Source organism: Taudactylus pleione, unplaced genomic scaffold, assembly GCF_031769625.1.
Source record: "Taudactylus pleione unplaced genomic scaffold, aTauple2 ptg000184l, whole genome shotgun sequence".
NCBI lineage: Eukaryota > Metazoa > Chordata > Amphibia > Anura > Myobatrachidae > Taudactylus > Taudactylus pleione.
The window spans coordinates 2987027-3003387 of record NW_028284586.1 but is presented as its reverse complement, the minus strand read 5'-3'; the positions used below and the strand labels follow the sequence as shown (position 1 = coordinate 3003387).

At 45.0% G+C, this 16361-nt stretch overlaps 1 protein-coding gene and 1 pseudogene across 1 annotated transcript in view; both read left to right on the top strand.

Moving 5' to 3' along the window:
• The window catches only part of LOC148519701 (protein kinase C delta type-like), a 43972-nt gene extending 34041 nt beyond the window's left edge, over positions 1-9931 (top strand). The window contains exons 8-9 of the mRNA XM_088476195.1: positions 513-641; positions 9877-9931. Coding sequence (XP_088332321.1) covers positions 513-641; positions 9877-9921 — 174 coding nt within the window. The 3' untranslated portion in view covers positions 9922-9931. The remainder of the gene's footprint in view (positions 1-512; positions 642-9876) is intronic.
• Positions 9932-13216: 3285 nt separating this feature from the next.
• Positions 13217-16152, top strand: LOC148519700 (uncharacterized; annotated as a pseudogene).
• The last annotated feature ends 209 nt before the right edge of the window (positions 16153-16361 follow it).

Here is a 16361-nt window from a genome sequence, read left to right as displayed (position 1 = left end):
ATAGCGTTTCCGCTAGGCTGTTTTAGCAAAGAACGCGCCCTGCCTGATTTTGAAATGCTAAAGTGTGCCCAGCACTTATGGTGGCACCCCGCTGAAACAGATGGACGGCTGCTGTCTAAATTCACGAGCCGCAGTGTCCCATGGGTGGGAAAACTTATGTTGAAACAGTCACCGTCTTTTCACTCTGGGCCCCCTGCAATGATGAAGGGGGGGGGGGCTTTAAGGCCATGCCCCCTTTTGAGAGGCCACGCCCCCTTCACCTATCTAACACTCATATACAAGTGGTGACTGAAGAAAACTCCAAGCCAGATCTATCAGTGCTGCAGGAGTCACTTTACCACTGACATGTTCTATCCTAGATTTAGTGTAAATTAGATGCACATCCTCTGATTAGGGTAAAAGATTAATGCTTTCTTGTTTGAATGAATTATATAGCTACCAAATATGTAGTTATAAGGGAACAAATTATAGCTGAACTGTCATTTCAGATGCATTTTTTTTGCTTTTTTCAGCTCCTGTGTACAGATCCTCAGATCCGTCTGGGAGTAAATGGAGAAATTTGTTATCATCCTTTCTTCACGGGTATGGATTGGTTGGCGTTAGAAGATCTGCGAGTACAGCCTCCATTCATACCCGGCAGAGTAAGTGCATACAAGTGGAAGGTACCATATAGGAATCTCATCATGTTCACCTGCTAATCACAACCCTCATTAGATTATGGGAGTCATGGGAGGGATAGTCTAAAGTACAGGTTCTCAAACTCGACACTGCATGTTTTCCAGGTCTCCTCGCAGAATCACCAGTGAAATAATTAGAATCACAAGTGAAATAATTAGCTTCACCTGTGGATTTTTTTTAAATGTGTTGGTGAGTAACGAATACACCTGTGCACCTGCTAGGTGACCTGGAAAATGTGAACTGTGTGGGGTTCTGAGGACTGAGATTGAGAACCACTGGTATAAATCCTTTCATGGGGAGAGGTGTTGGCATTATGTTGTGTTACCAGACACAGGGCATTTTTTTTTAATTATAGGTTTTTAGTACATTTTCAAATAGACACTGGGCTTTTATCACCACTCGTGTTTGTTCTAATTATAACAAGACAAACATCAGCACGTAAGGGTTAGTCAAAACAAAACCATAAGGTCATCTAAAGGCACACATCCACTAGACCACAGGTTCTCAAACTCGGTCTCCAGGACCCCACACAGTGCATGTTTTCCAGGTCTCCTCATAATCTAATCACAAGTCAAATACTTAGCTCCACCTGTGGATCTTCTAAAATGTGTCAGTGAGTAATGAATACACCTGTGCACCTGCTGGGTGACCTGGAAAATGTGAACTGTGTGGGGTCCTGAGGACCGAGTTTGAGAACCCCTGCACTAGACGACAGGCAAAAGACTGCACGATTACGACATTGTAATCGTGCAGTCGTTTGTCTGTCTGTGATGTGCCTACACTGAACGAGCAGTGAAGTCACATCAATCATCTGCAAACATGCTGAACCTGACGTTATTGTCAGGTTGTACAACATATTTGTACGATGATAGCTTTCTAACTCACCAAAGATTTTCAAACGATTATCTAACAATATTGTTATCGTTCAATCACTCAATTTAATCGTCTAGTGGATGTGTGTCTTAAGAATGACAAAATTCCCTCATAATTGTATCTCGCACTGCCTATTTAATACCCATTTCTGCCACCACTAATGGTGCGTACATACTTGCCGATTTTACTGAGCGATTGCACGATTACGACATAGTAATCGTGCAATCGCTCAGTAATCGTGCACAAGTCGTGCACTTTTATGTGAGAAACGACCAGCGATGCGCACGCCCGCTCGTCGTTTCCAACATTGTCCATCGCCTAAACATGCAGGTGAATCTGCCGATAACTACAGATTGGCATGTTCAGGAATGATGGACCGTGTCTGCACTGAACATCTGAACGTTCAGTGCAGACACTACAGGTGATCAGGAACGACGGTACGATTACGATGTCGTAATCGTACTGTCTTTCCTTGATTGCCCAGTGTGAATGCTCCTTAAGATTTGCCTGGAGAGCTAACTCTTTAGGAAGTCTCATCCCTGACTTATCTCAAAATACAATATCAACCTCATTTCATAAGACTTATTGTAAACCTAATAATCTGCTTAAATGTAGCAGTAAAATAACAAAACCTAATGCACATGCAACTTCTGTAAGGACACAAAGACGACTCACCAGGCTTATTAAACAAGAGGATAAAATATTGACATCCAGATAATTGAAAATAGTTTATTAAATTAGGAAAGAATAAAAACATAAAACTCAAGTACTTTTCTTGTTCTGCTGCCTGGGGGAATGCTAGAAGATGGACTGTACCTCATTAGCGGCTGACCTCCAACACTGACAATTTCCAACAGTAATTTCATGTTTTTTAAATGTTCTCTTCCTTGCCTAAAACCAACCCTCTACTTGTGAAATTATACAGGTGGAGTGTTGGTATACACTTTTAGTATAAATATATATTTATGTATTAGCCGTTATGTATATAGCACACATATTCCACATGGCTTAACAGTATATTTCAGTAATTCACATCAGCTCATGCTCCAATATATGCTCCCTATCAAATGGACACACACACACACACACTAGGGTCAGCAATGACTAGGAATTGAACTCATGACCTCAGTGCTGGGAGACAGTAGTGCTAACCACTATGCCATCCCTGCTGCCCAAGGATGATGTAGTGTGTCCTAAAAATAACAAGTGTTAATATTAGTATAAATAAACAGAATATAAATATATGCACGTAGGCATATGATTGACATATGGAACATGAATAAGTTAGATAAATTATTTGGGTAGATACTGGGTGCCTTGTGAATAAGTTTGGTACCCAAGCATGGCACAAGTCATATGACTGGCATATAAATATGAATATAGAATAGAATATATTCTACTAGCTACATTGATATCAGAGAAACATTTATTATTAAAATTATTGATTTGACGTATGCTGCTCCCTGTATAATACATAATGCACTTGGAGGGATCGCAGCTATTCTTCTCAGGATTCACAGCATCCGGACAGGCAATTAGCCATAGGTGACATGCTGATCTTATCTTGTAGCTGGGTTCCCGGCCTCAGTGTACAGCAATACCTCCAGCACCGCTGAGTACTGCTCAGTGTACAGCAGTGGTGTCAAACTCGGGCCCTCCAGCTGCCGTGGGACTACATATCCCAGCATGCCCTGCCACTGTTTTAGCATGCCGTAATAGCAAAAGTCTGGCAGTGCATGCTGGGATGTGTAGTTTCACTGCAGCTGAAGGGCCCGAGTTTGACACCACTGGTGTACAGCAACATCTCCATCATTGTCTTTTCTCCAGTTCCACTGAGGCCTGCTCAGTGTCCAGCTGACATACCACTAGTCCCAGTCCAGTGTCCAGCACCAGTGGTACCAGCCCGGTGTCCAGCTACAGTTCCACTGCTACCACAGCATCAAGTACCACCGGTTCCAGCCCGGTGTCCAGCTCTCGTCGAATGGTTCTAGCCCAGTATCCAGTTCCACCGGTTCTGGCCCAGTGTTCAGTTCAAGTGTCACCAGTCCAGTCTGGAGTTCAGTCCCACCGGTATCAAACCAATATTCAGTATTCCCAATTCCAGTGTTACCACTTACAGCCAGGTTATTTGTCTAGCTCCTTACCCCCAGAGTCTACTCCAGCAATAAGCATCATTAAAGCACTCGCCAATTTCAACACAGGTTCATCTACAGCCCAGTGGTCCCAGACCCTGTGCCCACAGACATATACCTTGGATTAGAACTGGTCGGATACAAACAGCTGTCACAGGATAAAACAACTTATATCATTGGGAGTAATCAGAAACGTAGTAATGACAATGCATAAGACAGCAATAATGTCACAGCTGTAATTGATTATGCTTCCACTACAGGGAAGACAAAAAAAGTAGACTTATGGTAAAACTTACCTTGGTTAACTCTCTTTCTTCGAAGTCCATAGGGTCTTCACTGGGGTATAGGTGGGACCTGGAGGACCGGACACCAACAGCAAAGCTTTTCAATCCCAGGATGCTCCGATCCTTCCCCCTATACCCTGCCCACAGCCTGAGACCATTTCAGTTTTGTTAACAAGCCCAAGGCAGGAGCAGGATAGGAGAGAAGGAAGACTGGTACAATGATGAATCACACTCTCACACAGAGAATGAAACAAGTGACCAGGAGAAGAAAACCCAAGACCAGAAGACCAAGTGGCTGCCTTGCATAGCTGTTCAGCTGAGGTGTCATGCCGGGCTGCCCACGAGGGACCTGCAGAGCGAGTAGAATGAGTAGAGACTGTAGTCGGGACCGGAAGGCCTGTCTGCGTGTAAGCCTGTGAGATAGTCATGCAAATCTATCTGTTTGTTAGCTGGCCATCCTTTCATGTGGAATCTATATAGGACAAAGAGGGTCCAGTTTCTGGATGGAAGCAGTACGTCCACGTAGATCTTTAGAGCACTGACCACATCCAAAGAGGCCTCACCAGTCGAGAGGTCTGGTAAATTAAAGGCCGGAACCACAATTTCCTCATTCAGGTGGAAGTGAGAACCCACCTTGGGAAGGAAGCCTGGTGTATGTTCGAAGAACAGCCCTGTGCTGATGAAATATCAAAAAGGGGGAGCATCATGAAAGTGCCCCTAGATCCGATACCCTATTGGCAGATGTTATAGCCAGAAGAAACAGAGTCATCTCAGTGAGCCACTTGACATCCACTGATTCCAGGGGTTCAAATGGAGGCTCTTAAAGTGCTTGGAGCACCACTGACAAATCCCATGGAGCCAGAGTAGGGACAAAGGGAGGTTGTATTCGTAGAACACCCTGCATGAAGGGTTAAACACCCGGCATAGGAGCAATTCTGCACTAAAAACCAAAAAGACAAAGCAGAGACATGCACTTTCAGAGATGCTAGGCAGAGGGCTAGATCCAATCCAGCTTGAAAAAAGGCAAGAATTCTAGAAACTAGGGATGTGCAGGCTTGGATAGTTTCGAATTTGCACGCCGAGTTCGGATTTTTCCCTCCAAAAAACGGGACTCAGAAAGAGACAAGTCCAGGAATGATGATGTTTGTCCATGCAAGATGACATTTTGCCTCTTTCTGAGTCCCATTTTTTGGAGACAAAAATCCGAACTCGTGGTGCAAATTCGAACCTATCCGAGCCTGCACATCCCTACTAGAAACCTTAAACACCTGAAGGTCATAGTTTCTGGAGCACACCATTGGAAATATGTATGCCATATTCTGTGGTAAATCCTGGCTGAGGATGGTTTACATGCTTTTAGCATAGTCTGGACCACAGAGCTGGAAAAATCCTTAGCCGTTAGGAGGGATGTCTCAAGAGCCAAGCCATTAAAGACAGACAGGTTAGGTCCAGATGTAGACATGGACCTTGAGACAACAGGTCTACTCATAAAGGAAGCTGAATAGAAACGTCTATGGAGTACCAGTGATGTCTGGGCCAGCCCAGAGCTATTAACATGATTATGTCTCCCTCCTGTCTGAACTTTCGAAGCACTCGAGGAAGCAGGGATAATGGAGGGAAGAGATATGCTAAATGGAAGTTCCATTTCACAGACAATGTTTCTATGAAAGGCGTGTCGTGGTCCTTTGTTCTGGTTCCATAAATTGGAAGTTTGTTGTTGTGTCTGAAGGCCATGAGATCCACCTCCGGAAGACTCCATTTGTCCACTAGAAGCTGAAAGACTTCTGGATATACTGTAGAGACCATTCTCCTGCATGCATGTCTTGACGGCTAAGGAAATCCGTCTCCCAATTGAGAATCCCCGGGATGAACACTGCAAAGATGGCTGGGAGATTGCGTTCAGCTAAGGTGAGAATGCGGGAGACTTTGCTGACTGACTTCAAGAGCCCCCTTGGTGATTGAGGTAGGCCACAGCCGTGGCGTTGTCGGACTATACTTGTACTGGCCTGTTTTTCAGAATATTCGGAGCCAGAGTGAGAGCTCTGTTGATGGCTCGAAGTTCCATGATGTTGATTGGCAACACTTCCTCAACTGGGGACCATGGGCCCTGGAAGGAGTGCTGGCCGTTTACTGCGCCCCACCCTCGGAGGATGCATCTGTGGTGAGGACAGCCCAGTCCGGGATCCAAAAGGGACAACCTTGGTTCAAATGGGAAGTCTTTAGCCACCACGCTAGGGACAGGCGAACCTCTGGGAGGAGGCTCATCATCTGGGATTTCAGCAGAAGGGGTAGCCCCATTCCACCTGCAAAGGATCAGGTGTTGGAGGGGCCTGGAGTGAAATTGGACAAACTCTACCATGTCGAAGGTGGACACTATTTATCCAAGGCCTGCATTGCAGAGTGAATTGACACTCTGCGATTGTGAAGCAGTCTGAGTAGTCCGTCCTGTAGCACTGAAATCGTGTTTGCCGTCAGGAAGATTCTCTGAACTTGAGAGTTCAGGAGGGCTCCCAAATGTACCATCCTTTGAGAGGGTGTCAGGGAAGACTTTTTCCAGTTGATCAGCCAACCGTGCATTTGTAGAAAGGCAATGGTTACCTGCAGATGGCTATGGAGAGTCTCTGGAAAGCTTACCAACAGAAAGCGATCGTCTAAGTATGGGAACAGTTTAATCCCTTCACGATGAAGAAAGGCCACCATAACTGCCATGATCTTGATAAAGACCAGAGGGGATGTTGAGAGGCCAAACGGCAGAGCCTGGAATTGGTAATGTTGCTGCAGTGTAGCAAACCAGAGATATTGTTGATGAGAAGGCGCTGTAGGTACATGTAGGTAAGCGTCCTGAATGTCTAGGGATACCATAAAATCTCCAGGCTTCATAGCTAGGATAATAGAACAGGGGGATTTCTATACGAAACCTGGGCACCCTGATAAACACGTTCAGAGACTTGAGGTGGAGTCAATGAGAACCTTTGGGCTTCTAAACTAAGAAAAGTGTAGAATAATAGCCCTTGCCCCGTTATAAGGAGGGGACCCGAATTATTGCTCCTGAATTCAGTAAGGACTGAATGGCGTTTTGGAGCAGCAGGGCCCTGGTTGAGTCCAATAGAGGTCCTGTGCAAAAGAACTGTTGGGGAAGGAGAGGGCGTATCTGTGGGAGACCACTTATCTTACCCAGGCATCTGACGTAGTTTAATGCCAAACTTGGGTGAATTGAAGAAGGCGGCCTCCCATCCTGTGAGACCCCATGGAGAGGCCCTCCCCGTCAGACTGTAGGCTTGTCCTCAGACTTGGCAGGTGGATGTTTAGTAGCCCAGGCTTGTTTGGCCCTAGACTTGGAAGCCTTGGCTGATGTTTGTTGCCGTGGAAAGGACTGACCCTTGGCTTTGCCTTGAGGGTGAAAGGACCTAAACGATGACAGCAAAGAGCAAAGAGCAGGAACACCATCTTGTTAGTCGCCAAAGTAGTCACAATTTTATCCAATTCTGGAACAAATAGGATGTCTCCTGCATAAGGCAGAGACTCTAGAGCCTGTTTTGATTCTGAATCTGCTTTCCAAGAACATAGCCAAACAATACGGCGGGCCACTACCGAAGTGGCAGATATTCTGGAGGCCAGGAGAGACACATCCATAGCTGCTTCACCTAAGTAGAAGGTTGCATCTCTAAAATGAGATCTGTAGGACAGCTGTTCCCTCAAAGCATCAGGGGGAAAGTCTGTTCTAGGGCCTCTGCCCAATTCTCAATGGTTTTCGCCACCCAGGTCGTAGCCCTAGCAGGACGAGTAATAGCTCCTGTAAGAGAGTATATAGATTTATGACATGCTTCTATACGTCTATCTGTGGTCTCCTTCAAGGAGGTTGCAGTATGAATCAGCAAGGTGGCATTTTTAACTAGACGTGTTACATGAGACTCCACTGTTGGGAAACACCTCATTTAATACAATCAGTAGCTGGAAGCGGGTAAAAGGAACTGGACCATTTTGGAATTTTAAACCTTTTACCGGGCATATTCCAAGCTTCACTCATGTGATCAGATAGCTGGTCAGCATGAGGAAACTCTGGTAAAACAACCTTTTGTCGCATAAAAAGTGCATGTTTTTTCTTAGGAGCAGTTCATCATCTTCTATTTGTAGAACAGTTTTAACAGTTCTCACAAGAGCAGGTATATTTAGATTAGAGGGTGGCTCCTCTTCTCCTGAGACGGAGACAGAGTGAGAGAGTTCTGCATCTTCTGCCTCACCAGATGATGTTCGGAATCAGATAACTGTGTGGATTGGGAAGATATCATAGTACGTTTAGCAGGCTTAGTAGGTAAAGGTTTATCTTTTTGCAGCATTTGCTGAAAAACCATAGAGGTATTAGCCAAACTCTGTACTGAGGTAGACAGTACATCTATCCATGGGAGGGGCAAAGGATTTGCAAGGGGTACCTGCTGTGGCCATTCCATAAGGGGAGCTATCACGGGGACTACTACTTGGTCCACAAGTTTTGCCAGCATTTGTGAAAAGGCAGCCCAGGGTGAGTTGGAGAGACACCGGGGCTCATGGACCTGGGTCTGTGTAACAATTAATACACAGACCATCCTGAATGAAGTCCTCTGTGGCTAAGCCCGCAGAGCAGGACTTACAAGCTATCAGAGTAGTAGGAGCGGCATCAGGCTACTTGTTATTCTTTCCACTGTCGGGCATAGTCACAAGAATACACAGTATGATACAGTGCAATGAACACCTTGCTGTATGTGTAATATGTGCAACCGCACTATATATGGCACAGTGTAGTGTGCAACCGTGTTATATAGTATGTGATTGTCATCACACTTATATAGCAGATGTGAGGTACAATGAACCACCAATACCTTAGTATGTTAGGGTATAGGAGAAAAAAGGGACAGGTATAAACTGACAGTATAGAAAATAAAGATTAGCGCTAGCACAAGTCATATACAAATGCAGAAAAAAACATTACATGTCTGTAATGGGCACTAAAATCAACAACACAGACCACTGTTGCTGGCCCATGGAAGAGGTATACAGGGAGACTGGACCCAGCGTTTTCCGGAGAGCTGCTTGCCTAAAATGGCTACCGCTCGTGTCTGAGGGGAGCGGAGGGTGAGAGAGGAGCAGCTCAGGGAACACCAAGATGGCAGTGGAATGGCGCCATGAGCTGGGGAGGGGCTGCAGGGAGAGCACCTTATCCCCTGGCTGAAGTTGACCACCGGGTTCTTTGGGCTTTATAATATGCCTCTATGCCAGTATAGTTATGCCCCTGTAGTCTAGTGGAGTAGTGGGTGAGCACATTAGCGCCTTCAGTCTGTCTCCTGAGACCAGAGGTAAGACTGCACTAAAACACGGGTCCCTGCGAACGGGGTTCCGCCTTACCTTTACCCTGGATTCCCAGCTGCAGACTGGGTTTCAGGGAGCCTGCTGGCTAGTCCCCCTTGGAGCCCCACCGGGAGTACCTAGCACAGGCTTGGTGTAACGGCGCTGTGGAGGGGTGATAGGGCACCAGCACAGACATCTGGAGGAAAGCCTGGTGCTGCTCGCCCATTTGGTAAAAAAAAAAAAAAAAAATGAAATCATAAAATTAAAGCTTGGGCTGCTTAATGCAGCCCTCTGTTATAATGGTGGTCCAGCTCCTACCGGACATCAACGAAACTGAAGTGCCCTCAGGCTGTGGGCAGGTTATGTGGGGAAGGACTGGAACATCCTGGGATTAAAAAGCTTTGCTGTTGGTGTATGGTCCTCCTGGTCCCACCTACACCCCAGTGTCCCCCTGTGGAGCCCTATGAACCCTGAAGAAATTAGACTTTTTATGCAGCACTAGTTACAGATAGACCTTAGTTATCGTATGTGTCCAGAAGATTTCCCTCACTTCTTTTTTGTGCAATTTGTCTGTCTTTTACCTGCAGCCACCAATGAAGGGACCTCCACCTCCCCAGATGCTGGAGGAATAAATATCAAACACAGGAGTGGGCAGCCCTCCATTCCATTCCATTGATAAGAAGCTGCAATACAAGATCAGCCCGCTTAAGAACATCCAGCTCGACCGTCAGCCCGACTTATGAAATGTGGCAAACATCGCCTATCATCAGTTAACATCCATTCCATTCATAAGAAGCTGCAATACAAGATCAGTCCGATAAGAACATCCGGCCCCACCGTCAGTCCGAGTTATGTAATGTGGCAAACATCGCCTATCATCAGTTAACACACTTATGTTCTCCAAAGCTCTGAAAGTACTGGAGACAGAGATTGAGGCACTCACAGCATCTAATTAACTAAGGTAAGGTCAGTTAATAAACAAATGTAAAAACTCTTCTTTTCCTAGACAAAATATTAATACAAATAGAAAAATACTAAATAATATACTAAGAAAAAAATAGTAAAATAATAAAAATAGAAAATAAGTCTTATTTAAATTTTTGGTTAATATTTTCAGATGTGCATTTTTAATCAACTTAGTTGCATAACTTGTTATATTACAATTTAAATGTTTAAATATTTCAATTAATAATGTAAATATTATATAGTGAGACATATAATGAATAACATCAGAGGAGTGAGACTGGCCGGCTAGTTAGGGGAGGTGGAGGCCGGACCCTTAACCCTTCATTAATATGTCTCATTATATAAATATGCAATAATAAACAATAAAATAAATTCTAAATTTGGACAAAAGAAACTAAATAAATAACATCAAAGGAGTGAGATTGGCCGGCTAGTCAGGGGAGGCCGGACCCTTAATTAAAATGTTTAATCGGACCAATTTGTTGTTAATGTTATATAAATATTCAATAGCAAAATACTATATTGTAAATAAAACAATTTCTATATTTAGATAAAATAAACTTAATAATAAAATAATAAATATAATTATTTTCATTGTACATGTTTTGCAAATATTTTTAGACATGCATATTTTATTTCATTAAGATTTTATAGTAGATATTAAAATAGATTAAATATTAAAATAATGAAAATATTATGTAGAAAGATAAATAATGAAAAACTTTGGAGGAGAGTAAACGTATTAAATAACATCAGTGGAGTGAGATTGGCCGGCTAGTTAGGGGAGGTGGAGGCCGGACCCTTAATTAAAATGTTTAATCTAGACCAATTTGTTGTTAATGTTATATAAATATACACTAGCAGAATACTATATTGTAAATAAAACAATTTCTAGATTTAGGGAAAATAGACTTAATAACAAAAAAATAAATAATAGTATTATTTTAATTTTATATGTTTTGAAAATATCTTTAGACATGCATATTTTATTTAATTAATATTTAATAATAAATATTAAAATACTTTTAAATATTAAAATTGATAATGAAAATATTATGTAGTAAGCTATATAATGAAAAACATCGGAGGAGTGAGACTGGCTGGATAGACAGGGGAGGTGGAGGCCGGACCATTAACTAAAATATTTTATTTAGGCCAATATTTAGGACAAAATAAACTTAATAATAAAATAATAAATACAAATAATAGTATAATTTAAGTATGTTGTGCAAACATATTTTAAGCATGCACATTTTATTTAATGCACGTTATATTAAATATTAACATTAAAATTAATAATGAAAACATAATATGGTAAGACATGTAATGAATAACATCTGAGGAGAGACTGGCCGGCTAATCAGGGGAGGTGGAGGCCGGACTCCATTTAGGCCAATTTGTTATTAAAATAATATCTATATTTAGACAAAATAAACTTTATTTGAGGCACATTAAACCATGAGTGTTTTTAGTGTTGCCAGTGTAATACGGTGTTGGTTAGCGCCCTTCTAAGATTAGGTGGTCTTAGGCAGCCAATGAATACTCATAGGGGGGTGGTCCAGGGGTATTTAAGGGAGAGCTTCATGTAAATCTGTCTAATTCTTCCAGTTTTTTCCAGGACAGAGAAGTGCATTTACAGTTTATTCTACTGATAATATTTAGTTCTTTCATTCAATTCTTTCTTCTACTCTATATTGATTCTCCTCCTCTCCTCACTCTCCCTGTCATTGTTAATATCCCTTTTATTCTCCTTCATCCTTCCTATTTCTCCTGTCTGCCATGCCTCGCCCCCGACACATTTCAGGTCCCCCTGCCCCACTGGCCACATACCTTCTGGATGGGAGCTCTGCAGATGCAGGACGACTCGGCGACACCTGCATCTCCTCCGGTAGCACCTGACTTGTTGTCCTGTTCCCTGGACTCTAGCGAGGCCATGACTGCGCTACGTACGTTGTCATCTTTGGCGGGCGCGCTGACTCCTTTGTTGTCAGCCACGTCGCTCTCTCCTTGTGCTTGTGTAACACTGTCCTCGTCTCCGCCATCTCAAGTGCCTGCACAACCGGCCCCTTTGGCTGCCCAACTCCTTTCTGCTTTGGCATACAGACCCCCATTCTATCGCCTCCTCTGGTTTCTGCTCCACCTGTACCTGTTATATCTCTTGCAGCACCTGTGTCTTTTGGTGTTGCTGTTGTTCCTGCAGGTACCTCTTCCACATCCATGACAGACGTGCCTGTTGCGGCAAACACTGGATTGGCTGCTGTTGCCTGTTCCGGTCCTCCCAGTGAGTTGTTTGCGCCTGCTCGTAAGGGTGGTAAGCGAGCGTATTCTTTGTCCTCGCCATCCAGCTCAGACACTGTTAGCTCGGGGGATAGGGGTAGGAAGCGGTCGAGTAGATGCTGTCGCCATTCCCTCCGTAGGTCTAAGAGGTCACACTCCTCTAGTGAGCATATTTCAGTTTCTCCAGGGGCATCTAAGGGTGGCGGGGTGCACTGTGACAATACGGCTGTGCTTAGAGGGCTGCGGCGGAGGATCCATGACAACATTAATAGGGGAAAATATGTCAATGTTTTTACCCTTACGGCAAAAGCTAGGAAGGTACTCAGGGCGGTAAAACGCCACGGGGGTATGGGGGAAGAGACATATTGCTCGTACTTGAATTGGCAGGCGGGTTTCTTTATATTTGCTGCATCTGGAATCCCGCCCACAGGAACACTTTAATGCCATTAGGTATCTTCACTTGATGCATTCAATGTTCCGTTCTGTAAGTAACTCCTCCTGGAGGACATATGATTAGGAATTCCAACGTAAGCAGTCGGGTTCCTCGATCACTGATTTTGGTTGCAAGGACGTGGAGGTCTGACTGGAGGTGACTCAGCCGGTCCCTGCCCCTTCGGTGCCTCCCCCTAGGCGCCCACAAGCTGCCTTCGAGGGCCCCCCCATCGCTTACTACTGGACGGTGCTATGCCTTCAATGGTTCCAGCTGCACTGCAGGAGCCCGTTGCAGGTTCCGGCATGCTTGCCTTCGATGTGGGGTGCCTTACCCTGCAAAGGATTGCTTCCGTGCCAAGTCTGGTACCGCCCACGGCCATCCAGCTGCCAGTGCCGGATCTAAATAAGGCGACATCCCCTATATGCCTGAGTCGCATGCTGTGCTGGCTGTGGCTTTATCCCCATAGGGAGGTGGCTGAGTTTTAGTTTTGGGGTTTTTCACAACGGTTTTCGTTTACTTCTTTCTGGCCCTGTGTCTCTTGGTTATCCCAAGAATTTGAAGTCTGCGTCGGAGTTACCACAAGTTGTGCTCGCGAAAGTCATGAAGGAGGTAGAACTGGGACTGATGGCTGGTCTTTTCCTGACCCCCCCCTTTGTCGGGCCTGGTTCTCTCACCTGTGGGCATCATCCATAAGAAGGAGTAGAGTAAATTTAGGCTCATTCAGCACCTGTCTTACCTGCATGGATCCTCGGTTAATGACGCTATTCCTTTGGAATTGTGTCACGTGCAGTTAAAGTCCTTCAACCAGGCTTTGGAGCTGGATCAGGCATCTGGCCCTGGGTCCTTGTTGGCTAAGATTGATGTTGAATTGACATTCTGCCTGTTGCCACTACACCCGGATACCTTTAGATTCATGGGTTTTCGCCTGCAGAATGGTTTCTACATAGACAAATGCTTGCCTATGGGCTGTTCCATATCATGCGCCTTTTTTGAGTGTTTCAACACATTCCTCCATTGGTGTGTTATTGCTGGCACAGGAGAGGTCAGGGTGGCCCACTACGTCAATGATTTCCTGTGTATCGGTCCAGCTGATTCCCCTCGCTGCAGTAAGCTACTTTTTTCAATGCAGTCATTGTTTGTGTTTTCAGGGTCCCAGTCACGAGCGAAAAAATGGAGGGTCCAGTGATGCAGCTCTCCTTCCTGGGTATTGAGATCGATACCTTGGCTGGTTGCTGCCGACTCATATTGGATATGTTGCGAGGGTCTATTGTGTTTGCATTAACCGTGGGTATACTCACCCTGCATCAGATGCAGTCCATGCTTGGACTTTTCCACTTTGCCTGCAGGGTCATTCCTATGGGGAGGATCTTTTGCCGGAAATTGGAAAGGTCTATTGCTAGCATCCTTCGCCCTCATTATTTTGTCCGTTTATCAGCTGAGATCAAGCGCGATTTGCTTGTTTGGAATGTGTTCCTTGCCCAGTTCAATGGTGTAAGTATATGGCCTGTCCCACCGCGCAGTAACACTTAGCTGCAACTATTTACAGGCGCGGCTGGCGCGACTGGCTTTGGAGCTTACCTCAACGGTCTGTGGTGTGCTGCACCTTGGCTGTTGACGTGGGCTGCGGAAGGGTTCACTAACAATATGCTGTTGCTTGAGCTGTTCCCCATTGTAGTTGCTCTAGAACTCTGGGGGGACCGCTTGAGGAACGCTAGCATCACATTTTGGTGTGACAACCAGGATGTAGTGCATGCGATCAATCGTCAGAGTTCATAATCTCTTCCGGTTGTTCGTCTGCTAGCGAGACTGGTGCTGCGTTGCCATGCTGCTGAATGTCCATTTTGTTGCCCGTCATGTGCCAGGTGTACAAAATGCGATGGCGGATGCTTTATCACAATTCAACTGGCACCGGTTTAGGGAGTAAGCTCCCCAGGCTGAGTTGTCTGGTGACCTGTGTCCTCACTATGTTTGGCAGATCGTCAGGCTGGCATGGAGGAACTAGCTTTAAGGGCCATTGCCCCCAGGACTTTGCGCTGTTATCAGGTGGGTTGGCTGGAATGGGAGCGTTTCCATGTGTCGGTGGCCCAGGCAGGTAAGAGCTTGCAGCAAGTCATGCTGGCTTTTATTTGTGATCTGTACTCACAAGGGCGCTTGCTGTGATGTAGAGTATAATGCAGGCGTGTCGTTTATTTCTGGGTTATATAACATGCCCGATCCCTCAAGGTCCTTCTTTGTCTCGTTGGCTTTGAGGGGTTGGTCCAGGTCGACCCCTACAGCAGTCGACTCCAGGCATTCCATTGACATTTCCCTGTTGCATCGCTTGTTGGCTGCGGTCCTTGCAGTTTGTTTTTCACAGGTCGAATGCCTGTTATTTCAGTTGAGTTTTGCCATGGCTTTTTACGGAGCGTTTCGGGTCTGTGAATTAGTTGCCCCTTCTAAGAGGGCTGACCCACCACTCACTGTTGCGGATGTGATTGTACATCCAGGTTGGCTACGTTGTTCCCCTTCCCCTGCCCTTCTTTATGTTATGCTTCCATGTCTTGTTGGTATGGTGTGTGTGTGTTTTGCCTGTTTTGTATGTTTTTTCTTTCCATGTTTACCTTTCTTTTTCACATGTTTTCAGGTGGATTTTATGTTAAGCCGATCTGGGTGTTAGGGCATTCCTATATATTCTGGGCTGCTCGATCCCCATTAGCTTATGATACTAGCAGTTTCTCTCAGCTGCATTTAATTAGGTGGTTAGGTTTTCAGGGGATGTGCTGGGACTCTCTTTTATGTAGGTTTGTCTGCTGTGTGGTCTTATGGGTTGCCTAAGGTGATAGTGTTGCATCTGGGTGGGAATGACTTAGGTAAGCGAACTGCTCTAGATTTGCGCTCTGTTATCATCAGGGACTTTCATTTGATTGCGGAAACTTTGCCTTACTGTAAGTCGGTGTGGTCCTTCATTGTCCCTAGGCGTGTGTGGAGGAATGCTGAGTCTGCTGCGTGACTTGATGTGGCTAGAGAGAAAATCAATACTGCAGTGGGTAGGTACATGCTAGAGACTGGTGGTGGTGTGGTAGAGCATGTATTAATACAATTTCACGATATTCACTTGTATCGGGGTGATGGTGTGCACCTTAGTTCTGCAGGTGTGGCTATTTTTCTGGAAGGTATTTTCTGCTGGATACGGTGTTTCTGTGTGTAGGTTTGAGGTATGATGGTGGCGCATCAGTTTAGGCCTCGCTTGGCAGAAAAGAACTGCACTTGGTTAGTTATGTTAGTAGTTATGCTTAGTGGGTGCGCTCTCCTTAAAAGTGGAGTAAGGTGCCAGCCAATTGTCCTCTATGGGAAATGGCTATACCACCCGGAAGGGTGCTAAGAAGAAAGGCGAGTTGACCACCAATGCTTGGCTTT